Raw genomic sequence first — 26,065 nt, 5'->3', positions numbered from 1 at the left:
GAGCGATCCTACTCCCTGACACAGCACCATGGGGTGGAGTGTAAGTGATTGATCTCTTTATTGGGGAGGAGGGCCGTGGTGCGGGTGTCGGCACATCTGGAGAGCAGCACTGAAGAGGAACGGCTGCAGGCGAGCTCTGAGTGAGGGCTGAGCTGCTCCTTTCACCACCAGGCAAAGCAGAGCCCTGGCTGTGGCTGGGCTCTGTGCTGGCGCAAATAAAGAGCTGTGGGACCCTGGTGTGAGGACAGCGGGTGAGGGGGGACCTCTGGGTGACGTCCTCAGGGCTTGGCAGGTGGGTCCCAGGGCCACGGGTGGGATCATCGAACAGGATGGGGAAAGGCCACCTGTAAGCGGGAAGCATCAGGGGTGGCTGGCACTGCTGCCCCCATCTGTCAGTGCAGAGTGAGTGCTGCTGGCCCAAACCCCATGGGCACCCCATGGGCAATCACCTGTGGGGAGTGGCTGCCGTGTCAGGCGAAGATGCTACCAATGCTGGAAGCCAAGATGATGACAAGGATAATGCAGCAAATCATGATCAGGATCTTCTTCTGCACGGGGAGAAAGGGGCTGTGAGGCTGTGAGCGTGGGGAAGGGGGACAGGGGACAAGAAGGCAGAGATGCAGAGGGTGACTCGGAACAACAGGGCATCCTGTTGGTCCCTCTCACCCTCCTGGCTTCACTTTGGTACTTGACGGCCTTTTTGGTGTCAGCCACGGCTCGCTCCACGAAGCCGACGGACTGGTCCATGTTGTTCTCTATGCGGTCGATCATGGCTCCCTATGGGGGCAACAAGGAGAGACAACGGGCACACGACTCCTCTCATTGCGTGGGGCACTGGGGGTGCTCAGAGGGGATGGGGACGGGACTCAAGGGGGCTCGGTGCCACAGCTCCATGGTGCTCCATGGCCGGGTTCCAACCCCTGGAGTCCTTCCTTGTTCCCATGCTGTCCCACGTGTGAGTCCCCATCCATCTCCATTCTGACCCTCCTTGTCCCTGTGCCATCCCATGCCCTATTTGTCCTATTTGTCCCCTCCCCTTCCCCTGCCCCAGTCCCTGTGTTTCCCCCTCCCCGTGCTGGCTCACAGCTCGCCCCGCGGCCATGCCTGGTTCTCCACCAACATGGCGATGTCGACAAACATGTCGTGCAGCTCCTTGATGCTGCTCTCCAGCCGCACGATGTCCTTGTGCCGCCCCTCGATTTCACTCAGCGCCTGCTTTGAGATCTGCGAGTCCACGATCTGCAGGGGGGGGGGACAAGGCAAGAGGTGTCAATGGGACAACTCCAGACCCCCAACCCTGGCCCCATGGGGCTCACCCCTGAGGTGAAGATGGCGGGGTTCCCGCTCTCCAGCATCTCCTCCAGCTCCTCATCCGTCGTGTTCTTGCCAGCTGTGGGGAGTCAGTGCTGCCACAGGCTGTGCCCACCCCACTGAATGAGTGGGGCGTAAGGTGGGGAAGGGGACACGCACTGATCTCCAGCTGCCGCTGGATCCGGCCTTTGCTGCGCTCCCTGAAGTCAACCTGCGCCTCGTTGTACTTGGTCATCACATCAACGAACTTTCGGGACAGGACTGAGTGCTGGGGATAGAGATGTTGGGCTGGGGTCAGCCCCTGCTATTACAATCAAGAGCTGGAGTCGTGTATGAGAGACACTGGGATATGGACACCCAGCAGTCCAGCTCTGGGGGACAGGATTAAGTGCTGGGAATGGGGTTCACTGATGTACCTGACCGCAGGATACATGACTGAGTGCTGATGACACAGACACTGGGATGGCAATGTTGGAAAGCAGATATCTCGGGCATGGTGTGTCCCAGCCCAAGGGGAGAGGGTCAAGTGCTGGGGATGGGGGCAGTGACATTGGGATGGAGACACCCTAGGCATGGCATGTTCCAGCTCCCAGGGGACTGGACCAAGAACTGGGGATGGGGATGGAGCCATTGGGATGATGATAACCTGGGCACGTTGTGTTCCAGCCCTTCAGGTTAGGATCAAGTGCTGGGGCTGGGGGGATGGGTGGACACCCCAAGCATGGTAAGTCCCAGCCCTGGTGGACAGGACTGAGTGCTGGGGGTGGAGATGCTGGGACAGGGATGCTGGGTACAGTCAGCTCACCTGGGACTTGCGTATGCGCAGGTCAGCGGAGGAGCGGGCCTCATCCTGCTCTATGTTCCTCTCCATGCCTGCCAGCAGTGAGAACCCCACCTGTCAGGTGTGCCTCCCCCCCCCCTCATCTTGGTGACCTGGGTTGTGGCCACTCACTCTTCAGCTTGTTGCGCACGCTGTTGGCCATCTTCTTGATGTCAGTCGTCAGCTGCTCCAACTCATCTTTGGTCTCTGCAGGGAATGGGGCACTGAGTCGGGGACGCCATCACAGGTGTGTCTCCAAGGAGAGGACGTACAGCCCCGATGGGGCTGGGGGGGGGGCGCAGCCATGCTCTCACTCTGCTCGGGGATGGGGGCCGAGAGGATGACGCTGTAGAGCTTCTTGGCCTCCTCCACGTTCTCTGAGATCTTGTCAATGTTCTGCCTCGTCTCCTCGATCTGGGGGGGCCGTGAGGACACGTCACCTGTGCACCCCATCCACCCCACGTCCCCCACGTCCACCTGCTCCACACCTCGGCAAAGAACTCATCCATGAAGGCTGTGTTGTCGATGGCGATTTCCAGCTCGTCGGTGTCATCCTCAGCATCCTGCTTCTGAGGGAAGCAGAGAGGGGATGCTCAGGGGACACCTGGGGACACGCGGTGGGTGTGGGACGAGGACAGGGAGGGGTCGCGGTGGCCCCTGTGCGGCGGGGGGGGGGGCCGGCCGGGTGCCATCTGCTCGCATCTGGCCAGCGGGAATTAACGGATTGCGGGGCTGGGCCGTGGGCGGGGATGGGGACAGGGATGGGGCGCTCCATCGTGGGGCTTTGTGGCCCCCAATTTCACCCCACGGCGGCTCCACGCGAGCTCCCCTCTGCCCCGCATCCCCCCTTGCCATGACCGCGGTGTCGTGCCCCGGCCACCCCCACCCCTCCCATTTCTGGGGTAAAAATAACACTAATCCCCCGCTCCCCCCCGATGGTGGGCAGCGCCTCCCTTAATCCCCGCTAAATCCCCCACGGGCAGCACGGAGGCCGCGGGGCAGCGCAGCGTGAGGAGCACCCCAAGAACCCTAAAGGAGGACAGGGGGCCCCACGCGTGTCCCACATCCCTTCCTGCGCCCCATAGCGAGGACGCAGCCAACCCAAACCCTCCCAGGGCTCAAACCCCCGGTCCCCTCCAGCCGTAGGGCAGCACCCATCATTGGGTACCCCCACGGGTGACCCCCATTGCTGCCCTGCACCCCTCACCGCCCGGAGCTGCTCCAGCCGGTCCCGCATGGTGCCGGGCTGCCAGGACTCGCCGCCCGCCCGCTGCCGTCCTACATCAGCCCCGCTAATCCCCGCTGATGGGCACTCGACGAGGGCAAGGCTGAGGCGGGGCTGCCCGCACCAGCCACGTGTGATCCAGGCACCCGAGGGGGGGTGACAAAGGTGCCAGTGACAGCAGTGTCACCACAGCCTACAGGTGGCCCCGGCACAGGATGGGGGACAGGGGGTGGTGAGGGACAGGGGGACACGGCCATGGGTAGGGGATGTGAGTGGTGGGATGTGGGTTGGAGGACAGGGACATGGATAAGGGATGGGAGTGTTGGGACACGAAGTGGGGACACGGCTATGGGTGGAGGGAACGGGCGGGGGGACACAAGGTGGGGATGTGGCTGAGGGTGAAGGACGCGGGCCGTGGGACGTGGCCATGGATGGGAGGCACGGGTTGGAGATGTGGCTCACAGTAGGGGACACGGGCCGGGGCTGTGGCCATGGTTAGGGGACATGAAGCGGGGGACATGGCCGTGGGTAGAGCACATGAACTATGGGATGCAGGTTGGGGGGACGTGGCCGTGTATAGGGGGCTCGAACTTGGGAGAACGGCCACGGTTAGGGGACGTGAGCTGGGGGACGTGTCCGTGGGCAGGGGTCCCGCGTGGGGGGACACAGGCTGGGGGACACGACTGGAGGGAAAGACCCAGCGGACATCGCTGAGCCGTGGCTGGCGTGTGGGGCACGGCTGGGGCAGCAGCGCGCGGCCGGGGCACGACGGCGCACGAGTGCACGGAGGCGGTCAGAAAAAGGCGGCCTGTCCCTTTAAGAGCCGCCCGCAGTGGGGCGCGGCGCTCTGTGAGCCTTCGGCTGGGCGGAGCTCATTTGCGCATGCGCACCGCACGGACGGGCGGAGGAGGTGACGTCATGCGCGTGCGCCCGCGGCGGCGCATGCGCGGCGGGGCCGTAGCGGGCCGCGCGGAGCCTGCGGGCGGGGGGCGCCGCCGCCGCCGCCATGTTCCGGTACCCGGTGAGCGGGGGGAGGGGCTGAGGGGGCTGAGGGGGCGGGGTCGGGCCGCGGGGGTCGGAGCTCGGGACTCCGAGTTGGGTTCGGGGCCGCGGCTACGGGCTCAGGGTCAGGGCCGTGGGGCCGCGGGTCGGGCTGAGGGTCGAGGCTGTGGGCTCAGGGCCGAGAGTCGGTGTGGGCGCTGTGCTGGGACCGCTGCTCGGGACCGGGGCTGCCGGGCAGGGCTGGGCCTTGGCCTCGGTGGCAGCGCCGGTTCGGTAGTCGTGGTGGTACGAAGGCACCGTCTGCCGCTGCAGTCCCTGGAGGAGTGCCCGCTGGACGAGGAGGAGGACGGCTTCCAGGTGCTGGGCGAGGAGGATGAGGACATCGATCAGTTCAACGATGACACCTTTGGGGCCGGGGCTGTCGGTGAGTTCTCTGTCTCTTGTCCACACTGCCCACCCGGTGCTCTCTGCCGCTGCGCTCAGCCCGCCGTTCCCGTGCAGATGATGACTGGCAGGAGGCCCACGAGCGGTTGGCTGAGCTGGAGGAGAAACCCGTGGGCTCAGGGCAGCAGGCCCAACCCAGCAGTGAGGATGCGGAGCTGCTGGGGGAACCTGAGGATGCGCTGGCGGAGCGACTGACACGGCTGGTGATCGAGAGCGAGCTGGAGGACCCTGCCATCATGAGAGCCGTGCACACCCGTGGGTCTGCTGCACAGAGCGTGACGCTCAACACCAGCATCTGGGATGGCCCCTCTGTGCTGCAGCGCATCCGCACGCCACTGCTCACACAGGTAGGGGCACAACGCTGGGCACACGCAACGAAGGGTTGCAGGAATGGGGGAGGGTTGAGTGTTAGGAAGAGGTTCTTCACCACAGTGGCTGTAGGTGTGGAGAAGGCTTCCCGGAGAAGCAGGCACTGCCCCACACTACCAGAGCTCGAGGAGTGTTGGGGCAATGCCCTCAGATGTAGGTTTGTGTTTGGGGCGTTCCTATGTGGGGCCGGGGGTTGGACTCAGTGGTCCTGTGGGCCCCTCCCAGCTTGGGATATTCTGTGGCTGTTGGGTGAGCTGCTCTTGGACATCACTTCTAGTCCCTGCACATGCTCCCTCTGGGCTGGGAGATGCCACGCAATCCCTGATGGTGTCAGCACTCAAGATTTGGGATCGTCAGTGCCTCGAGCCATAATTGTTTTCATTGCTGGTTGACAGAGAGTCAGGCTTAATTAAGAGCTGGGCGCAGGATCCTTAGGGCTCTCTGAGAACCCTGGCTGGGGCGTGGGGATCTCCAGCACTGGGAAAGCGCAATGGGGCGGCTCCTCTGTTCTATACCACGTCATATTCAGTGCACCTTGCCACCACGTCCAGCTCTGAGTCTTTTTCACAGGGCCACTTTTACTTTCAGGAGATGCCATCGTTGTCCGTGCTGGACTACGCTCTGCCCCAGAGACCCCCACAGGCTCGGGAGGAGGAGCGGGACCCCTCGGAACGGGCACTGCCACGCCGCTCATCCTCCCCCATCATCGGGAGCCCCCCCGTGCGAGCAGTCCCCATCGGCACCCCACCCAAGCAGGCCACCATGCCCAATTTTAACCAGCAGGTATGGCCCCAACTCCTCACAGCAGGTGCAGACCCCTGCACCCCTGGTGAGGATCCAGCGGTCAGACCCCCACTGCTTTCCTTCTCTCAGATCCTGTGTCCAAAGCCTGTCCACATCCGGGCTACCATGCAGCAGCGCTACTCTGCTCCCTACGGCGAGAGGATGTCCCCCAACCAGCTCTGCAACGTACCGGTACCCCCTGCTCCCACCCCCATAACCCTCTGATGCCCCGACTGCATCATACTGCCTAGGAGGACTGTGACCAAGGGGTCTGCTCCTTTATTTTCCTGCAGAACTCTTCCTTGCTGGGCCACCCGTTCCCTACCAGTGTCTCTCCCGTTCTCACCCACCTGCAGCGGGCACAGCTGCTGGGAGGTGCACAGGTAAAGCCCTAGACTCTGTGCCCCCCAAGGCCCATAGGGGCGAGGGTCCAGCATTCTGATGGACCCTGCCTGATCCGCACTCCCTCTGCCCCACAGGCTGGCCGAATTTCTCCTAGCCAGTTTGCTCGAGTCTCAGGCCTTGTTGGGAGCCCACTACCCTCCGTCAACCCCAAGCTGCTGCAGGGCAGAGTGGGGCAGATGATGGCTCCCACTGGTGGCTTTCGTGCCTTCTTCGGGGCTGGCCCCACTCCGCCCTCACAACCGCAGCCTCCGCCGGGCCCCATGCCTCACCTGCAGGGCCTGAGGTAGGCACTGACCCCCTCATGATCATTCACCTGCCCCACGGCCCTCTAACCCCCTGTGCTCCCCACAGGCCGCAGCCCTTCCGACTGGACACCACCCACCTGCACCCCCAGCACCGCCGGCTCCTGCACCAGCGGCAGCAGCAGAACAGAAAGTGAGCACTGGGCGGGAGGGAGCGTGAGGAGGTGGGCGATGCTCCGGTGCCGGCTGTTCTGGGGGGCCCATGCAGCCGGGGGTAGCCTGTGCACCACTCTCTGTCCCTTCCTGTAGCTCCTGTGTGTTCATGGGTGCCCTTCTTGCCTCCTGCCAGCCAGCACCGTGGCCTCAACGGCTCGGTGGGGGACCGAGGGGGCCACCGGGGCAGCCACCAGGAGCAGGTGCGCAAGGACCCCTACGCCAACCTCATGCTGCAGCGGGAGAAGGACTGGGTGTCTAAGATCCAGATGATGCAGCTGCAGAGCACCGATCCCTACTTGGACGACTACTACTATCAGGTATTGGGAGGGAGGGCAGGGGTGGGGCCAGTGGGAGGGAAGAGCCGTCACACCCTGCCTTGAGAAAGGGAGGGCTGAGGAGCATCGGAGAAGATGTTGCTGTCTCTGTGGGTACTGGGATGGAGTGCTCTTGAAGCACTGCTGTGTGAAGGAGAAGCGGGGGGGGAGAGAACTTTGCTCCTGGGGTGCTTACCTGACCTTTCCTGTCCCTGTCCCAGAACTACTTCCAGAAGCTGGAGAAGCTGTCAGCAGCTGAGGAAGATGGTCCCAAGAAGGAGCGTACGAAGCTCATCACCCCTCAGGTGGCAAAGCTGGAGCACACCTACAAGCCAGGTTAGTGCTTCCTTCCCCAGCTCTGTGGGCAGGGAGAACAGTCTCACCCCGGGAGCTGGCTCCCTGCATCCCATGCCCCGTCCTGCAGTGCAGTTTGAGGGCTCTCTTGGGAAGCTGACGGTCTCCAGTGTGAACAACCCTCGGAAGATGATCGATGCAGTGGTGACCTCCCGTGGAGAGGATGATGTGAGTGCTGCCCTTTCCTCCCAGTCCCGTGCCTTGCACCTCTACCCTGACCTCCCCTCTGCCCTGGGCAGGAGACAAAGGAGAAGCAGGTCCGGGACAAGCGGCGCCAGACACTCGTCACCATTGAGAAGGTGAGTGCTGTGTCCCTGCTCCAAACAGGGCACTGCCCGTGGGTCCCTGACTGTGGGTCTCTGCCCTGTGCGATGGCCGCCTGTCCCGCAGACATACAGCCTCCTCCTTGACGTGGAGGACTATGAGAGGCGCTACCTCCTGAGCTTGGAGGACGAGCGGCCTGCCCTGGTGGGTGAGAGGCAGCAGAAGATCTGCAACATGTACGACAACCTGCGTGGGAAAACACCGGGGCAGGAGAGGTGAGCAGAGAGGGGCTGGGGGCTGAAAGGACCCATCGAGCTTTTGCACCTCAGGGTGTGCCTTCTATCACTGCCCCACACTGAGTCATTTCCTTTGCAGGCTGAGCGATGACCACTTCATGCAGATCATGTGCATCCGGAAAGGAAAGCGCCTGGTGGCCCGTATCCTCCCCTTCCTGTCCCCCGAGCAAGCGGCCGAGGTGCTGCTGGCAACCGCCCGCAACCTGCCCTTCCTCATCAAGAAGGATGCTCAGGATGAGGTGACTCCTGCAGCTCGGAGCGTTCCTGCTCCATCCCACACCGCAGCCCCCACATCTCCCTGTGTGAGAATGGGGCTGGTTATGTGTGACTCCCTGCTCTCCCCACAGGTGCTGCCCTCCCTGCTGCGGCCCTTCTCACACGTCCTGTACCACCTCCCCCTGGGTACGCTCAGCAGCCTGGTGCAGCAGCTCACCAACCTACCTCAGAGCACCGCCGCGCCCCCCACCGCCAACCTGCACCTGGCCACCGTGCTCCAGAACAAGGTGGGCACCCGCGGGGCCGGTACCACTCCGATGTGGCCCCATGGGTCCCCAACACCTCATCCCTGTCCCTTCAGTTCGGGCTGTCGCTGCTGTACCTGGTTCTGAGCCGCGGGGAGGAGCTGCAGAGCACGGACGGCGGCACGAAGCTGATGCAGGACAACCAGTGGTGAGAGCTGGGTGGGCACGGCTGTCGTGCAGGGGGCAGCGCTGTTACCGTGCCCGCTGACGGCTCCCTATGCCCGCAGGACGGAGCTGATGCTGCTGGCTGCCCGCGAGCTGCTCCGAGTCCCCCCCACCGCGCTGCCCAAACCGGTGCCGCCCCCCAGCAACGTGCTGGCCCTGTTCTCCCGTTACATCGACCAGCAGAAGCTCAACGTGCTGCAGAACAAGCTGCAGTGAGCGCTGCGCTCTGCGGCCCCGCGCGCACCGGATACGGCCGCAAACGGGGGCGGCTCCGGTGGCGGCTCCGGTGGCGGCTCCGGTGGCAGAGCGGCCCCTCCCGGTGCCCGGTTCCGGCCCCAGCGGTGCGGCGGCTCCCGGTGCGGGTGGTGCCGGCCGTGCCCGGTGCGGCCGTGGCCGTACCCGGTGTGTCGGTGCATCCCACCCGCTGTTTGCACACCCCCCGCCCGCAGTGCATTGGACACACAGTCACACAGCCCCGGCCCCCCCCGGATGATGATATCTATTTTATTGTACCGGATTTTTGCTGTTCCTTTCGGTCCCTCCCGGCTCCGGAGCAGGACAATAAAGTTTCTAACTCGCCATTTTTATACCATGTAAATAAAGACGATTCTCTACGGCCCCGCCTGGCCTCTCATTGCGCCGCCCCCCCCGGTGACGTCACGATTCAAGCCCCGCCCCCCCCCCGCGCGCTGACGTCAGGCCGACGTGGCCGCGCCGCGCCCCGTGTACAGGCCAAAGGTCACCGCCCCGTGCTCAGCGCCATCGCGGCCAATCGACGTGCGCGCCGCGGCAGGTCCCCGCCCCCCCGACCAATAGGCGGCGCGATGACTCACCGCTCCGCGGCGTCGACCCCGCGCGGCTCCTCTTCACGCTCCCCATTGGCTCGTCGCGGTGACGGGCGCGTCGCCCGGCCAACGGGAGCTCGGGACGGGGCTCGCCGCGTCGACCAACCGGAGGGCCGGCAATGCTCCGCGCCGGTCTCTCCGCCAACCGGCCGCGCGGGGCGGGACGAGCGGCTCCCCGTGCGACCAATGGGCGGCGGGGCGTGGCGGCTGACGGCGGCGGCCATGGCGGAGGTGCGCGGGGCGGGCGCGGGCCCCGGCTCGGCGCTGCCCGGGCCCATGGCGCTGCCCGCGGCGCCCGGCGCGGCCCCGACGCTGCCCTCCCCGGCGGCGGGAGGAGGAGGCGGCGGCCAAGGGGCGGCTCCGGGCCCGGCGGCGGCGGCGGCGGCGGCGGGGAGCGGCGGAGCGGCGCGGGAGGGCTGGCTGTTCAAGTGGACCAACTACATCAAGGGCTACCAGCGGCGCTGGTTCGTGCTCAGCAACGGGCTGCTCAGCTACTACCGGTACGGACACACCGCACGCCCGTCCCGTTGGTGCGGGGCCGCCTGCCCCGCCGCGGGTCCCGCCCGCTGCCCCCCCCCACCCCGTCACCCCGGGTCGCTCTGTGCCTCCCTTCGCTTCCCCGTGTTCGCCGGTGCCCCCGGTACAGCCCCTGTCCACCCCCGGTACAGCCCCGGTACAGCCCCGGTACAGCCCCGGTACAGCCCCTGTCCACCCCCGGTACAGCCCCGGTACAGCCCGGTACCCCCCGCGCCCCCTCGGTGCCCACTTAGTGCCATCCCGTTGCTTGACAGGTTCCCTACCGCTCCTCCCCGATGCCCGGTGCCTCCCGCTGACTCCTGTAGCCCTTGAGTGCCGCCCTGTGTCCTCTTTGGCCTTCTCTGTGCCTCCTAGTGACCCATGGTGCCCCCCACTGTTCCCTTAGTGCCCACCTGATCCCCTTTTGTTGCTCAGCTGTCTGCAGGTGCTCCCTCAATGCCCACCTTATACACCTCCTAGTGCTCTCTGGTTCTCCTCAGTGCCGCCCAGTGCTTCTCTGTCCCCCAATTGCTTCCTAGCGCTAACCAGATCTTCCTTGTTGCCCTCTTGCTTCCTTTGGTTCCTGCTCAGTGCTCGTTGCTGCCCCACATTGTCCCCTGGTGCCCACCCGCTCTTTCCCAGTGCTCTCTGGTGTCCCCTGGTAACCACCCAGTCCCTGTCAAGCACCCCCCGGTACCCCATTGGTTCCCATGCAGTGCAGGGGGTGGCAGCTGGCTGTCCCTGCAGCTCCAAGGCTGAGATGCGCCACACGTGCCGCGGCACCATCAACCTGGCCACGGCCAACATCACGGTGGAGGACTCGTGCAACTTCATCATCTCCAACGGCGGGGCACAGACCTACCACCTAAAGGCCAGCTCCGAGGTGGAGCGGCAGCGCTGGGTCACGGCTCTGGAGCTGGCCAAGGCCAAGGCTGTCAAGATGCTGGAGGAGTCAGGTAGTGCCCACACGTTGCTACGGGCACAGCCCTGCTACCATCCTCCTTAATGCCCCGTATTGCCCCCAGATGACTCCGGCGATGAGTCAGTGTCCCAGACCGACAAGACAGAGCTGCAGAGCACGCTGCGCACGCTGTCCAGCAAGGTGGAGGACCTGAGCACCTGCAACGACCTGATTGCCAAGCACGGTACGGCCCTGCAGCGCTCCCTTAGTGAGCTGGAGAGCCTGCGCCTGCCGGCTGACAGCACCGAGAAGATCAAGCAGGTCAACGAGCGCGCCACGCTCTTCCGCATCACCTCCAACGCCATGATCAATGTGAGCAACGCCAGGCGACGGCCCCGCTCTGCTCCCTGCCACCACGGAGCTCATCCTGTCTCGCCTCCCCACAGGCCTGCCGGGATTTCCTGCTGCTGGCCCAGACCCACAGCAAGAAGTGGCAGAAGTCGCTGCAGCATGAGCGGGATCAGCGCATCCGCCTGGAGGAAACGCTGGAGCAGCTGGCCAAGCAGCACAACCACCTGGAGAGGGCTTTCCGTGGTGCCACTGTGCTGCCCGCTGGCGCTGCAGGCACTGGTGGCTCTGCCAAAGGTACCTGAGCACAGCCCAGGGCTGGATGGGGGGCTGGGAGGGGGCTGTGGGGCAGGAGGAGCAGGGAAGCCAGGAGTGCTGCTGGTCAATGCTGGTATCGCTGTCCCCTGCCTTCTGTTCCATGCCATGCCCAAACTCTGCCCGTCCACCACCTCACAGGGAGGCAGCAGGTACCCTTGGGAGTTAGACACACAGCCCCCTCTGTCCTTGTTGCCCCCAGATCCCTGCTGCTCTGCAAAAGGAGACCTGAGTGACGAGGACGATGACAACGAGTTCTTTGATGCCCCGGAGATCATCACTGTGCCGGAGAGCATGGGTCACAAGTGAGTACGGGGGCTGCCCCAAGGGTGGACAGAGGCAGAGCCGGGGCTAATGTCACACCCTGCCATCCCACCCAGGCGCACTGGTAGCAACATCAGCGGCACCAGCAGCGACATCAGCCTGGATGAGCAGGTAACAAGCGGCTCACTAAGCTGAGCTGGCTCTGAGGATGTGGTGGTGAGCGTGGAGGAGTCACAGTGATGCTTGCCTTGCTCCCGCAGTATAAGCACCAGCTGGAAGACACCAAGAAAGAGAAGAGAACCCGCATTCCCTACAAGCCCAACTACAGCCTCAACCTCTGGAGCATCATGAAGAACTGCATTGGGAAGGAGCTGTCCAAGATCCCCATGCCGGTGAGCAGGGGCACAGAGGACACCTGGCCAGTGGGGGCTGCATGCCCTGGGCCCTCTCTTGACCTTTCACTCCCCTCCAGGTGAACTTCAATGAGCCTCTGTCCATGCTGCAGCGCCTGACGGAGGACCTGGAGTACCACGAGCTGCTCGACCGTGCGGCCAAATGCGAGAGCTCGCTGGAGCAGCTCTGCTACGTGGCTGCCTTCACCGTCTCCTCCTATTCCACCACCGTCTTCCGCACCAGCAAACCCTTTAACCCGCTCCTGGGGGAGACCTTCGAGCTGGACCGCCTGGAGGAGAACGGTTACCGCTCTCTGTGTGAGCAGGTACCACCGGCCCTCACCGCTGGCCCTGGGGCCAAGTGCTGCAACTGGACTGAGCATCCTTCCTGTCCCCGCAGGTCAGTCACCACCCGCCGGCTGCCGCACACCACGCTGACTCCAAGCACGGCTGGACGCTGCGCCAGGAGATTAAAATCACCAGCAAGTTCCGGGGGAAGTACCTCTCCATCATGCCTCTGGGTGAGCTGCGGGGCCGAGGGGCGGCTGGGGGCTGTGCCGTGTCTGGAAGGCGATGATCCGATTCCCCTCTCCCCCTCCAGGCACCATCCACTGCGTCTTCCATGCGTCTGGCAACCACTACACGTGGAAGAAGGTCACCACCACCGTCCACAACATCATTGTGGGGAAGCTGTGGATCGACCAGGTGAGGTGCTAGGCTGTGCCCTCATGCCTCAGTTTCCCCTATGGTAGGGGGGGAAGAGGTGGAGCTGAGCGCATTTCTGCGGTCTGTGTTGTAGTCAGGTGAAATTGAAATCGTCAACCACAAGACAGGGGACAAATGCAACCTCAAGTTTGTGCCCTACAGCTACTTCTCACGGGACGTGGCTAGGAAGGTAGGCAGTGCTGTGCCCTGTGGGCTGTGCTGGTGGGGGCGGAGCATGTGGGTCACCGGAGCGGGGGGGGTCTCTGTGCCATCAGGTCACCGGGGAGGTGATGGACCCCACAGGGAAGGTGCACTTTCTCCTGCTGGGCACCTGGGATGAGAAGATGGACTGCTACAAGGTGGCAGCGGGCAGCGGGGACAACGGGGCCGAGAGCCGGCAGCGGCCGCACGAAGCGGAGGAGAACCGTGTGCCGCTGTGGAAGAGGAACCAATTGCCGTGAGTTGGGGGGCACTGGTTGGAGGGGGGAGCTGGGATAGGGTCCGAGAGCCCCCCCAGGGCAGGACTGAGCTGTGTGTGGGTGTAGGAAGTACGCAGAGAACATGTACTACTTCTCGGAGCTGGCGCTGACACTCAATGCGCCCGAGAGCGGCACGGCGCCCACCGACAGCCGGCGGCGCCCCGACCAGCGCCTGATGGAGAACGGCCGCTGGGACGAGGCCAACGCCGAGAAGCAGCGCCTGGAGGAGAAGCAGCGCATGGCACGGAAGCGCCGTGAGGCCGAGGCTGCCCGCGCCACCGAGGACGGTAAGGGACGGACCGGGGGACCCTGAGCCCCCCGACCCCGTGGCACTGAGCCCTGGCTGTGCCCGCAGGGACCCTGTACGACCCATACAAGCCGCTGTGGTTCGAGCGCAAGAAGGACCCGGTGACCCAGGAGCTGGCGCACATCTACCGGGGGGGTTACTGGGAGAGCAAGGAGAAGCAGGACTGGAGCGGGTGCCCGGACATTTTCTGAGCACGCCGTGCTGGCGGCACCCACCCGCCCACCGGGGTTGCCTTAGCCCATAGCCACACTGACCTTGATGCCAGGGTGGGGAGTGGGAGCCAAGCTGGCTCCCCCTAGCCCTGGGAGCTCCCCCCAACTCTGCCCTCATATGTGCACTCAGTCCCAGTGCCCTGGAGCAGGAGCAGCTCCTGAGGAGTGCGTCAGGGCGAGCCCGAGGCTGGCCTTGGTCTCTCTTCTCTCCCCCCACCCCATTATTTTAGCCCCCTGCCAGGTGTTAGGGTTCTCTTGGGGGCAGGGGGCTCGCTCGCCCCACCGTGGTTATGGTCTAGAGAGCTATGGGGAGGGGGAGAGGGGAGGAGAACCCTTTCCGTGCTTGCCCCAGTGCCCCCAGCTCGGTGCCTTCCTCCTGGGGCATTTGGGGCAGTGGGGGCATGGCAGTGGGGCAGGGACCCCTTCTCCATCCCCCCACACTGGAAACACTACAGCGGTCTGAGGACAGTGAGGGGGGAGGGAGACTGTGGGGCTGAGCTGACCCCGTGGTGGTGGGGGGGGGGGCTCTGTGGGCAGTGAGTGGGGGCATACGATGCCTTTTTTTTTTCCCTTGGTTTTGGGGTTTTTTTCCCCCTCCCCCTCCTCATCTCTAGGAAAACAACTAAATTAAAACCCATGCCTGCCCCAACCACACTGTGTGCACATGCTGCTTTGGGAGGGATCCCCTGTGGGCTGTGGGAGGGCGGGCACTGTGCCCTTTGGTTCTGCCAACAGTGGGATGGGACCCCTCCAGCCCCAAAAGAATGGCAGCCAATGAGCAGGGACTTGAACTCCAGGCCATCAGATGGAGAGGGCAGTTGTCTCTTGGCTGAGCTACCCGCTAGTTTCTAGATGAAAGTGCCGCTGTGTGGAAGGTCCCCTCTTTTTCTTCCTCCTCTTCACCGGCCACAGCCACCGTCTCCTCTTTCCTCCCCCGCAGGGCCATACCAAGTGCACTGGGGTTCTCCTTGTCCCCTTTCAGGGTGACAGTCCCCTGGGCCCCCTTATAGCAGCAACTGCCTCCCCCACCCCACATCCCACCCAAGGACCACCACCATCCTGAAGGTCTGAGCAAGCAGCTTTATTGGGGGCCCCCCACCATTTGCTGTGAGCCCTGCTGATGGCTGGAGCAGGGCTGGGGAGAGGAGGCAGCCCTGGGACCTCTCCTGCCTCACAGCTTCGTTACCGGGAGGACAGCATCATGACGAACTCTGTGGGGTGATGCAGCACGTGTCAAGACACATCGCCCCACGCTGTGCCCGATGGGGATGAGGGGAAATAGGGCAGGACCTCACCATCAAAGTCTACGCGGCCGTCCCCATTGAGGTCCACGTCCTGCAGGATCTCATCGACCTCCTGTGCCTTCAGCTGCTCTCCCAGCAGCGCCGCGATGGCCTGACGCATCTCTGCGCTGCTGATCTCCCCGTCCCCATTCACATCGAACTGCAGCACACCACATGTCGTGCCCCTTCCCCACCTCCCCTCAGCCCTCACCCCCTGCTTTCCCTGGACTCATGGTCCCTGTCTCTGTGCCCACAGCGTCTCCATGCCTATGGAGTCCCTGTGTCCCCGCAGGCCCCACAGCCGTACCTCACGGAAGGCAATCTTCAGCTCCCTGACGCCCACCATATGAGCCGTCTCCTCCCGCAGCTTTGGCCCCATCATCTGCACAAAGTCCTCGAAGTCCACACGGCCACCCACTGTACCAGGGGGAGGAACAGCCTCAGTGCTCCATCCCCACGTCCCTGTGCCCACTGCCCCAGCCCTGCAGGGGCCACCCCTGCACTCACTCCTCATCTTGATGTGCTGGGAGATCTCGATGAGCTCCATCTCGGTGGGCATGTATCCCAGCGTGCGCATGCAGGCACCCAAGTCCTTGTAGCTGATGAAGCCATCCTGGTCGGTGTCAAACTCCTTGAAGGCATCCAGCAGCTCTGATCCATGCATAGGTGGGCACAGGGACCCATCAGGAGTGGGACTGTGGCACCCATGGGACTCCTTCCCATAGCAGATCCCCATATGGCACCACCTCTTGTGGCACCATGGCATCACACCACTTGGCACCACATCCCATGAAAGGTCCCTCTATGGCACGTCCCCATCCCATGGCCCATGGCCCATGGCATCCCGCTCTAGAGCAGCCCCTTCCATGGCATTCACCCCATGGCACCACACAGCTACGTCTTCCCCACCTCCTGACCCCACTGCTCACCGTCCAGCTCCTCCGGCGACAGCTCCCGCTCCTGGGACAGGGCACAGAGAGGTGATGGGGGTAGAATCAGACCAGGCTCAGCCCCCCACACCCCCAAGCAAACCACAGTGTCACCTCTGTTAAGTGAGGGACAAAATTAACTCCCACAGGAGGGATTAGAGGGATTGAAGACAAAGCCCTGCCTGGCCCCCCTGCCCACCTACCCCACCAGCCCCTCTCCCTGCACAACTCCAATGACCCCCAGCCCGGGACCTGCAGCCCCTCACAGGGTTCTGCCCCACGGCTCATTGCTGGAGGTGTTTCCTGGAGTGACAGCTGGAGACCCCCAAGCTCCACCGCTCCCCCCTCCCAGTGACCCCCAACCCGTGGTGCCCTCCTCAGTCCCACACTGGGGGGGAATGAGCCCCTAGACATCCCTGCTCTGCCCAGCGTTGCCCACTTGGCACCGCGTGCCCTCTGTCCCCGTTGAACCCAGCCCCATCCCCAGCTTTCCCACACCCCCTCCACCCGCTGCCCATGCCCCCACCTTGCCAAACACCGTGTTGAGGAACGGTGAGTACGCCTTGGTGCTGGCAGCCTGGGGGTCCCCGGCCCCTTTCTTGCTGTTCTTCCTCCCATGGCCTCCGTGCCGGAATTCGGCGTCGGGGCTGCCGGGGGGGCCGCCCACCTCGGGGGCTTTAGGGGGACTCTCGCCCACCTCCCCCCGCTTCCCTTTGCCAGAGGCTTCGGTGTTCCTGGGGGCCCCCTTCTCCCCCCGAGAGCGTGGCATGGGGCCGGGAGTTGGTGGTGGTAGCAGGAGCAGGGCTGGGGGTCAACCAGCTCTTAAGAAGGAGGCCAGGAAATCCTCTTACCTGCCCCCCCCCCACCCCCCAGGGGAGGGCAAAGCCAATTAGCAGTGATTACCGTGGCAGGAAACCAGCCACCCACTGCGCCTTCACACATGGGCTGCCCACCTCCCCACACTCACACCAAGGCGACTCCAGCACCTCGAGGCTCCATCCCAGACACCTGTTGGTAACCATTCTCCTGTGCCCACGTTCCTGCATCCCCACATCCGACCCCCCCAAGCACCTCCTGGCTGCAGCACAGACAGCGTGACAGTGGGCAGCACAGCACGTCCCACCCCCCCTCGTCCTCGTGTCCCCGCGATAGCATCGCCCCAGCTCAGCAGATGCAGGCAGAAGCCTGGCAAGGAGATGCCATCGTGGGAACCCCGTGCCCATGTCCCCAACACGGCCACCCCAGGAGGGTCCATCTACCCAGAGACACCCAGCCCCGGTGCTGGGAGCCCACAGAGGCCGTCCTATAGTACCAGCACCCAGGGAGGGGGAATTGTGCTGGGGGGATGGGCAACCATCCCTACCAGAGATAACGGAGCCACTTCCACCCTGCCTGGCAGCAGCTTCCTGTTGTCATACCCCCCGCCACCCGGAAAATAGATCGAGGTGTCACTGCCACAGAGGAGCCCTCCCACCCATCCCCACATATAGGGCTGCCCAGGAGCACCCCAGTGCAAGCCTGCACCCACACTGCTGTTACAGTAGGTCATACGTTATCTATTGGCCTGAACTATGGGGCAGGGAGGGTTATGCTGTGGGGCAGAGTGGGGAAAGAGAGAGGCAAGAGGGGGGCCATGGGGGATGGAGGGGGAGAGTGGGACAGTGGGATGGGGAGCAATGGGGAGGGCTCCAAAGGGATGGGAACTATGGGGTGGGGAACCATGGAGGGCTGCAAGGGGACGGGGGAGCTATGGTTGGAATTCAAATAATGGGGAGCAATGTTGGGGATGCAACGGGATGGGGAGCTATGAGATGGAAAGCAACGTGGCAGAGATAATGGGATGGGGAGTTGTATCCAAAGGAATAAATAGAGCAAAGAGGATAAAATGAGATGGGGGCTGAGGAGATGCGCGTAGTGGGGAGATCTGGAGGGAAGGGGAGCTGTGGGATGGGGAGCTATGAGGGAGAATGCAGCGTGATGGGGAACAACAAGGGAGATGTAATGGGATGGGGAGTTACGGGACGGGCACAACCGGGGCATCCGAAGGAATGGGAAGTTATGGGAGGGATCCAAAGAAGTGAGCTATGGGAGGGATGCAACGGGACGAGGAGCAACGGGATGGGCACAACGGGGACATCCAAAGGGCTGGGCAGTGCCAAAGGGGGATGTGGTGAGACTGGTAGTGACGGAGTGGGGGGATGGGGTGTAACGGGAGAGACGTGGGACGGGACACGACACGACGGTGCTGTGCCGACAGGTGTCCCAGAGCCGCCGCCCTGTGCGCTCCGACGGCGGAGATGGAAGACGCCGCCTCGCTCCCTCCATCCTGGTTCCTATACCCGTCATCATCCCCATCCCCGTACCCACCCTCTCCCGCCCCACAGCCGACCCCGTCCCTGCGCTGGGACGCGCAGCTGCTGCTGCTGTTCGTGCTGCTGGGGCTGCCGGCCAACGCGGCGGTGCTTTGGCTGACGGGTCGGCGGCTGCGCTGCCGCGGTCTGGCCGCCTTCATCTTCAACGTGGCGGCCGCCGACTTCCTCCTGCTGGCCAACGGCACGCTGCAGGTGTGGACGGCGGCTCACGGGCACCGCTGGCCTCTGGGCACCGCGCCGTGCCGCCTGCACCGCTTCCTGCTGGACCTGGCGTACTACGCCGGGCTGCTGCTCCTGGCCGCCGTCAGCCTGGACCGCTGCGCGATGCTGCTGGCTCCGCTGTGGTACCGCTGCCGGCGCCCGGCCCGGTGGCCGTCGGGGCTGTGCGGGGCGGCCTGGCTGGCGGCGGCGGCGTGCAGCGCTCCCAACGCGGCGCTGGCGCAGGCGTGGCCGGTGCTCCCGGGGCTGGTGGTGTGCCGCAGGGAGCGCGGGGCGTGGGAGAGCGCCGTGGGCTGGATGGAGGCGGCCGTGGAGGGGCTGCTGCTGCCCGCCGCCGTGCTGCTGCTGTGCCACGCCGTGCCCGCGGCGGTGGCGGCGGCGCGGCGGAGGCGGCTGGGGGGCGGGGGGCCGCCCGCGGGGTTCCGGCGGCTGGTGGCGGCCACGCTGGGCGCGTACCTGGCGGTCAACCTGCCCTTCCAGCTGGTGCGGCTGCTCGGCCGGGCCTTCCCACAGCACGGAGCCCGCTGGCTGTACGCGCTGGGACTGGCCTTCCACGCCGGCAGCTGCATCAACCCCTACCTCTACCTGCTGCTGGGCACCAGCATGGGGCACCGCGCAGCCAGAGCTGCCAGCGCCATGTGGCCGTGCTGCCGGGCACACCGGGACAGAGCACGGGACGGCACCCCAATGACCGCGGCGGTGCAGGGGCACACGGACACACCGGGACACACGGACACACCGGGACACACGGACACACCGGGACACACGGACAGACAGGGATACACGGACAGACCGGGGCACACGGACACACCGGGGCACACGGACACACCGGGACACACGGACACACCGGGGCACACGGACAGACAGGGACACACGGACACACCGGGACACACGGACAGACAGGGACACACGGACACACCGGGACACACGGACACACCGGGGCACACAGACACACCGGGGCCGCCCGACGCCGCCGGCACACTGGACGCCACGCGCGGCCCCGAGCTGCTGTGACCGCGCCCCGTGCCCCCGCCCCCACCCGCTCTGGCCCCGCCCACTGGCCCCGCCCTCACCGACCCCGCCCCGCCCACTCCCCCACCTTGGCCACACCCACTTCCCGTGGCCCCGCCCACTCCCACTCGCCCCCGAGGTGTCAGTGCCGCAGTGCGCAGGCGCGGTGCCCCGCTCACTTCCTGTCCCCCCGCCCGCTCCCGGCTCAGCCCCGCTCCGTCCCGCATCCTGCCCGCTGGCCCCGGTACCGGCACCGGAACTGGCCCGGCCCGGCCGCCGGTGAGTGCGGGGCGGGCGGCTCCCGGGGCTCCCCCGCGCTGACCCCATCCCCGCGCCGCCCCCTCCCCCCCCCCCGACCCTTTTCCCGTCCGTGTCCCCGCCGGGCCGCTCTCTGTCCGCATCCCCATCACGGCAGGGCGATACCGGCCCCGTCTGCTCCCCATTGGGACACCCCCGTCCCCATCCCGGGCAGCACATCCCTCTCCCCAGCCCTGTCCCCAATGGGGCTCTCCCTGTCTCTCTCCTATCCCCGTGGCAGCCATCCCTGTCCCCATCCGCAAAGCACGGCGCTGTCCCTATAGGGCCTGGCCCTCTCCCCGTTTCCATCCCCATTCCCACGGAGCTGACCCTTATCCCCATCCCTGTCCTCATGCACAAAGGACAGCCCTATCCCTATATGGCCACCCCTTGTTCCCAGAGTAGCCATTTCTGCCCCTATCTCCATCCTGGTCCCCCTCCCCATCCAGAGATGAACAGCCCCATAGGAAAGCTCCCTGTCCCCATCCCTCTCCTGGGAGGAGTGATGCTGTCCCTATAGAGACTATCCTGCTCCACCTCTCTGTCTCCAAAGGGGTGACCCCCACCCTAGAAGAACAGTCCTGTCCCCAAGGAACACTTCCCAGTCTCCGTCCCCATTCCCCCCTGTCCCCATGGAAGAGATCCCTGCCCCCTCCCCACACCCAGGCAGGGCAGGGTTTGTTTGCCCAGCACTGGTTTCCTGCTCATGCAGGGAGGGGCAGCATCGCCCTTTACCCAGGGCGGGTGATGGGGCTGAGCCCCCCATTCAGTGCCACCCATCCTGGAGCTGCTCCTTTGGAGAGCTGTATTGGGGTCTCCCCGGTGACGCGGAGCCGGGGTGCGCCCCAGCCATGTCGTTCCGTAAGGTGGTGCGACAGAGCAAATTCCGGCATGTCTTCGGGCAGCCGGTGAAGACAGAGCAGTGCTACGATGACATCCGTGTGTCACGGGTCACCTGGGACAGCACCTTCTGCGCCGTCAACCCCTCCTTCGTGGCCATCATCGTGGAGGCCAGCGGTGGAGGAGCCTTCCTGGTGCTGCCCCTGCACAAGGTGGGATGGGGATGGTTCGGGATCAGGGTGAGGATGGGTTGGATGGGGTGGGATAGGAATGGGAATGGGGAAGAGAGTGGCTTGGGCTGGAGCTGGGGATAGGAATGGTGACAGGGATGTAACGGGGGTGGGACAGGAATGGAAATGGCTTGGGAATGGGGATGGGATGGGATTGGATGGGGATGGCTTGGGATGGGAATGAGGAAGGCTTGGGATGGGAATGAGGGCTGGGGATGACTTGGGTGGGAGATGGGATGGAGATGGGGATGGGGATGGGATGGGGATGAGATAGGATAGGGATAAGAACAGAATAGGATGGGGAAGGCTTGGGATGGAGGTGGGGATGGCTTGGGTTGGGGACAGGGATGGAATGGAGATGGGGATGGGAAGGGGCTGGGCTGATATGGAGATGGAGCTGCACTAAGATGAGGCTGTGGCTGTATTGAGGTTGACTGAGATAGGGATGTGGGGCTCAGATGGAACAAGGACCAGCCACCCCTCACGCTGTCCCCACATCTCCAGACCGGCCGCATTGATAAGTCGTACCCCACTGTGTGTGGGCACACAGGCCCTGTGCTAGACATCGAGTGGTGCCCGCACAACGACCATGTCATTGCCAGCGGCTCAGAGGACTGCACCGTCATGGTGAGGGCTGGATGGCAAAGGGGACGCCGGGGTGGTATGGCACAGAGGACACCTTCTCGCTGCTCCCTCCCCACAGGTGTGGCAGGTGCCCGAGGGGGGTCTCGTGCAGCCGCTCACGGAGCCAGTGGTGGTGCTGGAGGGGCACTCAAAGCGCGTGGGCATCATCTCCTGGCACCCCAGCACCCGCAATGTGCTGCTCAGTGCAGGTATGGGGATGGTGCTGGGGCACGGGGTGCTGGGGGATGTTGGCATGGGTGGTAGAGCCACGTCCGCACCGTGCAGGTTGTGACAACGTGGTGCTGATCTGGAACGTGGGGACGGGGGAGGAGCTGTACCGCCTGGAGGGGCTGCACCCCGACCTCATCTACAGTGTGAGCTGGAGCCGCGATGGGAGCCGCTTCTGCACTGCCTGCAAGGACAAGAGCGTGCGTGTCATCGACCCCCGCCGCGGCACTGTGCTGCTGGTGAGTGGCAGAGTCCCCATGTCCCCAGCATGCTTCCCATCCCATCCCTTGTCCCCAGGTGCTCCCTTGGATGCTCACAATCCCTTGTCCCCGTGCTGTGCCCCACCTGTCTCACACCTCTGCCCTCATCCTGTACCTCCACCCCGCAGGAGAAGGAGCGGGCGCACGAGGGTGCGCGCCCCATGCGCGCCATCTTCCTGGCTGATGGCAAGATCTTCACCACCGGCTTCAGCCGCATGAGTGAGCGGCAGCTGGCGCTGTGGGACACGGTGAGGGGCTGCAGGGGACCCTCAGGGGACTGCATGGGGGGTGCGGTGTGGGACTGACGCTCTGCTCCCCAGGAGAACCTGGAGGAGCCCATGGGTCTGCAGGAGCTGGACTCTAGCAATGGGGCCCTGCTGCCCTTCTACGACCCCGACACCAATGTGGTCTACGTCTGTGGCAAAGTATGACCCCACCCCCCCTCCCGCACCCCCTCCTCACCCACCCCACGCTCACCAGCTGCCTGTAGGGCGACTCGAGCATCCGCTACTTCGAGATCACAGAGGAGCCACCCTACATCCACTTCCTCAACACATTCACCAGCAAAGAGCCTCAGCGTGGCATGGGCTGGATGCCCAAACGTGGGCTGGACGTCAGCAAGTGTGAGATCGCCAGGTGAGCCTGAGGGTGCTGGGGGATTCCTATGGCCTCCCCAGCGTCCCCATGTTCCCCCCTATAGCGACCCTTTCCCCCTGCCTCATCAGGTTCTACAAGCTGCATGAGCGTAAGTGTGAGCCCATCATCATGACGGTGCCAAGGAAGGTAAGTGAGGACCTTTTCGGGGGGGGAGGTTGGGTTGAGGGGGGCCCTGGGAATGGCGATCCCAAGGGGTGAGAGGTGGGAGCCCCTGGGTAAGTGTGTACGGGAAGGCTTGGATAGCTTTTAGTGGGTGGGAGGGGGTCCCTAGGCAGTATGTGGTGATTGAGAAGGGGTCTCTAGGTGGACTGGGTCGGGGTCCCAGGGCAGGGCATAACAACCGGGGAGAGTAAACTGAGTGGGGATCCCTCGGGGAAGTGGGTGGGGGTCTCTGTGCGGGGATTCCTGCATTGTGGCAGGGTGGGGGACCCACAGCAAGTGGGTGGGGGTTCCAGAGCAGGACATGGTAACTCGGGAGGGGTCTCATGGCAGACTGCAGGGATGGTCCCTGGGCAAGGAAGGCAGGGGTCGGTTGGGGAGCCCTGCTCAGGCTGGGTGGGGGGTCTCCATGCAGTCACAGCAGATGGGGAGGTCCCTGGGTGGAAGACCCCGCACAGGGGCTGGATGGGGGGGGTGTCCCTGGGTAGGACGGGTCCCCGTGCGGGGGTCCCCTGGGTGACGCCACTTGTGGGGCGCAGTCGGACCTGTTCCAGGACGACCTGTACCCCGACACGGCGGGCCCCGACCCGGCGCTGGAGGCGGAGGAATGGGTGGCGGGGCAGACGGCGGGGCCGCTGCTGGTGTCCCTGCGCCAGGCCTACGTCCCCAGCAAGCAGCGGGAGCTGAAGGTGAACCGTCACTCCCTGCTGCACGACGGCCGCTCCACCGCCACCTCACCGGCGTCCAGCACCCCCAACCCCGCCGGCACAGGCAGCACCGGCAGCTCCCGTCTCAGCGCTCCGCCGGCTCTGGGCACCGGGACCGCCATCCCCGCGGTGAGTGCAGGGGGCGGGGGATGCGGGGAGGGGTGGTGTTGTCCGGGGGGGCGGTGCCGTGCGGTGCCGCTTATGTCCCGCCCGGTCGGCAGGCGGGTGGGCGGCTGGACGAGGTGCTGCAGGAGGTGGCGGCGCTGCGGGCGCTGGTGGCGGAGCAAGGTCAGCGCATCGCCCGCCTGGAGGAGCAGCTCAGCCGCCTGGAGAACGGACATGTCTAGGGGCGGATCGACCCCCCCCACACACTGACTGCGTGGGGGCTGCCCCCCCCCCTCGCGACCGGGGACCACGCCTCCATCCGCTGACCCTCCTCCTGTCCTCCCCTGGGGTTCTATTCTGTCCCCCAGGGATCGCGTCTGCCGCCCTCCCCCCGACACTCAGGGTCCTCAATCCCCCTCCCCCCCCCGCATCCCCGCTTGGTGCCCCTCGTTCCAGCTACCCAGCTGTCCCCCTCCCCCCGGCAGCGCCCTCCTCACTCCTACTGCCTTACTGGGTGCTGCCCACCTGTGGATCGTGGACCACTTTGCCCCCTGCCGCCCCGCAGTGGCCCTCAAGGGTTATTCGGGAGGTCCTTGGGATCAAACACTAAAGACCCTCGTGCCCCCGGGGTCGGGTAGGGTCATCTCCCTTTACCGTGTGGCACAGCCGTGGGATCCCCCTTCCCCTTTGCCCTTCCTCCAGGGCAGGGTTCAAATCTATATTTTCACTCCAAATAAAGCTCTTTATAATAAAGGTGCCCGGTGAGGCTGGGGGCGAGGGCAATGGGGGGGCTTTGCCGTGGGGTCATGGGGTGTGTGCGGGGGGCTTGGAGGCTGTGCATGTCCCCAGCCCGCGGTGGGGATGTAGGGGACAGGAAGAGGCAGCAGCCACAGCTGGGGGCTCCGGCACAACTTGTCCCAGCAGTAATAGGGGGTCAGGGCTCCCAGGGCCACGCTCCCTCCCACTCTTCACCCAGGCTGATGCGATGCTGTGGGTTTCTCATCTGCTGGGTGCATTTTGAGCATGGAGGGGGGTGGCAGGTGCAGCCGCCGTCACCCTCTTTCCTCCCCAGCCCCCCCCCCCCGCATCGATACATCCTCTGCCGGGGGGGCAGGAAGTGTTGGGGCCCCCTCTGCACCGCTCACACTGCAGCAGCGGGACCTGCTCCAGCAGCGCTCGGTGATGGTGAGCATCCCAAAAGCGGAGCGGGAGGGAGAAGGGGGTCCCGGGGCAGGGCGGGGGCATCCCTGAGAATGGGAGTATCCCAGAGAATGGGAATGAACCAGCGAGAGAGGATTCTGGGGTGCCCATGGTCCCATGCATCCGCTCTGCCACGGTTATCCCGGTATAATTTGGGGGTGAGGAGTGAAGCACAGGGCTGCGCTTTGTTCCCACGCGGCTCTCCGTCTCCGGGCGCTGCGTTTAGGATGGGGCGGGGTTGGAAACCTCGGGTCATCGGGGCAGCCCCTCCACCCCGGGGCAGGGTCTGGGGGCTCCTTGGGGCCGAGTGCTGCGGGCTATGAGGATCCATCCCGTCCCCCCAGGACACCGCCCGGCGCACTGCGGCCACGCTGCTGCTGGCGGGTCTGGCGGCGGCTGGGGAGCCCGCAGCGAGTCGCAGCGACCGGGCGGTGGGAGCCCTGCTGGGGCTGCTGCTGTGCCTGGCCGTGGGGCTGGCCCTGGCCTGGAGGCACCTCTGCCGCCTTTCGGACGGCCGCTACCACCCCCGGCCCGCGGGGCGCCGCGCCCTGGCCGTGCTGCGGGGCCGATGGCGGCGGCTGCGGGGCCGGGAGAGCGCGGCCGAACCCAGCGGGGAAGGGGACGAAGTCCCGGAAGCGGAGGAGCTGATGCCGTGGGGCGCGGTGCGGCAGCGGCGCGAGGAGGAGGAGGAGAACGGAGAGAAACCGGCCCCAAAGGAGGAGGAGAAGGACGAGGAGGAGGAGGAGGAAGGAGAGGATGAGGAAGAGGAGGAGGAGCAGCGCCCGGCGGAGCAGCCCCACGCACTGCCCGGCGATGCGCTCAGCCTGGCGGGGACGGCGGCGTGGGGGGATGCGCGGCCGTCGGACAGCACGGCGCTGTGACGGCACCGCCCCAATAAAGCGCTCAGAGCTCCGCCGGGCTGACACGGC

At 65.1% G+C, this 26,065-nt stretch overlaps 7 protein-coding genes across 10 annotated transcripts; 5 read left to right on the top strand and 2 right to left on the bottom strand.

Moving 5' to 3' along the window:
- Positions 1 to 34: 34 nt before the first annotated feature.
- STX3 (syntaxin 3) lies at positions 35 to 3,957 on the bottom strand. Of its 2 annotated transcripts, XM_015863142.3 has the most exons (11): positions 3,339 to 3,957; positions 2,620 to 2,700; positions 2,446 to 2,545; positions 2,264 to 2,338; positions 2,117 to 2,184; positions 1,471 to 1,579; positions 1,317 to 1,390; positions 1,105 to 1,239; positions 667 to 777; positions 450 to 548; positions 35 to 344 (listed from the first exon to the last, which is right to left on the bottom strand). In XM_015863142.3, exons 1-10 carry the CDS (start codon positions 3,366 to 3,368, stop codon positions 471 to 473), a joined length of 861 nt encoding a protein of 286 aa, XP_015718628.1. In that variant the 5' UTR covers positions 3,369 to 3,957; the 3' UTR covers positions 35 to 344; positions 450 to 470. The 2 variants fall into 2 exon arrangements, with proteins under 2 accessions (XP_015718628.1, XP_085404207.1); XM_085548081.1 differs by lacking the exons at positions 35 to 344; positions 450 to 548; positions 667 to 777; ... (1 more) ...; positions 1,317 to 1,390; positions 1,471 to 1,579 and adding an exon at positions 1,857 to 2,068 and having other exon boundaries at positions 3,339 to 3,494.
- A 341-nt stretch (positions 3,958 to 4,298) lies between these two features.
- Positions 4,299 to 9,349, top strand: PATL1 (PAT1 homolog 1, processing body mRNA decay factor). Of its 3 annotated transcripts, none has more exons than XM_015863137.2 (17): positions 4,299 to 4,377; positions 4,671 to 4,782; positions 4,860 to 5,149; positions 5,760 to 5,954; positions 6,045 to 6,140; positions 6,248 to 6,337; positions 6,434 to 6,642; positions 6,711 to 6,794; positions 6,951 to 7,134; positions 7,353 to 7,467; positions 7,556 to 7,653; positions 7,725 to 7,784; positions 7,876 to 8,024; positions 8,125 to 8,284; positions 8,393 to 8,548; positions 8,623 to 8,714; positions 8,794 to 9,349. In XM_015863137.2, the coding sequence occupies exons 1-17, from the start codon at positions 4,363 to 4,365 to the stop codon at positions 8,945 to 8,947; spliced, it is 2,259 nt and encodes a 752-aa protein (XP_015718623.1). In that variant the 5' UTR covers positions 4,299 to 4,362; the 3' UTR covers positions 8,948 to 9,349. The 3 variants fall into 3 exon arrangements, 2 of the variants coding, with proteins under 2 accessions (XP_015718623.1, XP_015718621.1); XM_015863135.2 differs by having other exon boundaries at positions 6,045 to 6,146; XR_014946266.1 differs by lacking the exons at positions 7,556 to 7,653; positions 7,725 to 7,784; positions 7,876 to 8,024; ... (2 more) ...; positions 8,623 to 8,714; positions 8,794 to 9,349 and having other exon boundaries at positions 6,045 to 6,146; positions 6,911 to 7,134.
- A 409-nt stretch (positions 9,350 to 9,758) lies between these two features.
- OSBP (oxysterol binding protein) lies at positions 9,759 to 14,664 on the top strand. The gene is made up of 14 exons (XM_015863156.3): positions 9,759 to 10,076; positions 10,840 to 11,048; positions 11,118 to 11,365; positions 11,440 to 11,638; positions 11,859 to 11,961; positions 12,037 to 12,091; positions 12,181 to 12,312; positions 12,393 to 12,638; positions 12,713 to 12,833; positions 12,914 to 13,017; positions 13,112 to 13,207; positions 13,293 to 13,474; positions 13,563 to 13,783; positions 13,852 to 14,664. The coding sequence occupies exons 1-14, from the start codon at positions 9,763 to 9,765 to the stop codon at positions 13,992 to 13,994; spliced, it is 2,373 nt and encodes a 790-aa protein (XP_015718642.2). The 5' UTR covers positions 9,759 to 9,762; the 3' UTR covers positions 13,995 to 14,664.
- A 411-nt stretch (positions 14,665 to 15,075) lies between these two features.
- On the bottom strand, positions 15,076 to 17,781 carry LOC107314183 (calcium-binding protein 2). Its single transcript, XM_015863152.3, has 6 exons — positions 16,754 to 17,781; positions 16,228 to 16,258; positions 15,806 to 15,949; positions 15,606 to 15,715; positions 15,311 to 15,458; positions 15,076 to 15,226 (listed from the first exon to the last, which is right to left on the bottom strand). Exons 1-6 carry the CDS (start codon positions 16,994 to 16,996, stop codon positions 15,198 to 15,200), a joined length of 705 nt encoding a protein of 234 aa, XP_015718638.1. The 5' UTR covers positions 16,997 to 17,781; the 3' UTR covers positions 15,076 to 15,197.
- Positions 17,782 to 18,079: 298 nt separating this feature from the next.
- Positions 18,080 to 19,963, top strand: GPR152 (G protein-coupled receptor 152). The gene has a single exon (XM_032444887.2). It carries the CDS (start codon positions 18,426 to 18,428, stop codon positions 19,830 to 19,832), a length of 1,407 nt encoding a protein of 468 aa, XP_032300778.1. The 5' UTR covers positions 18,080 to 18,425; the 3' UTR covers positions 19,833 to 19,963.
- A 16-nt stretch (positions 19,964 to 19,979) lies between these two features.
- Positions 19,980 to 24,689, top strand: CORO1B (coronin 1B). Its single transcript, XM_032444914.2, has 11 exons — positions 19,980 to 20,108; positions 20,976 to 21,178; positions 21,701 to 21,823; positions 21,900 to 22,029; positions 22,106 to 22,287; positions 22,437 to 22,556; positions 22,629 to 22,733; positions 22,799 to 22,944; positions 23,034 to 23,091; positions 23,664 to 23,960; positions 24,053 to 24,689. The coding sequence occupies exons 2-11, from the start codon at positions 20,978 to 20,980 to the stop codon at positions 24,176 to 24,178; spliced, it is 1,488 nt and encodes a 495-aa protein (XP_032300805.2). The 5' UTR covers positions 19,980 to 20,108; positions 20,976 to 20,977; the 3' UTR covers positions 24,179 to 24,689.
- Positions 24,690 to 24,944: 255 nt separating this feature from the next.
- Positions 24,945 to 26,049, top strand: PTPRCAP (protein tyrosine phosphatase receptor type C associated protein). The gene is made up of 2 exons (XM_015863314.3): positions 24,945 to 25,121; positions 25,481 to 26,049. Exons 1-2 carry the CDS (start codon positions 24,960 to 24,962, stop codon positions 26,015 to 26,017), a joined length of 699 nt encoding a protein of 232 aa, XP_015718800.1. The 5' UTR covers positions 24,945 to 24,959; the 3' UTR covers positions 26,018 to 26,049.
- Positions 26,050 to 26,065: the final 16 nt, after the last annotated feature.

This window comes from Coturnix japonica, chromosome 5 (assembly GCF_054131305.1).
Source record: "Coturnix japonica strain WE chromosome 5, WE-NBRP24, whole genome shotgun sequence".
Classification (NCBI taxonomy): Eukaryota; Metazoa; Chordata; class Aves; order Galliformes; family Phasianidae; genus Coturnix; species Coturnix japonica.
Note: the sequence above shows the minus strand (reverse complement) of the source record. Positions and strands in the feature narration are given on the sequence as shown.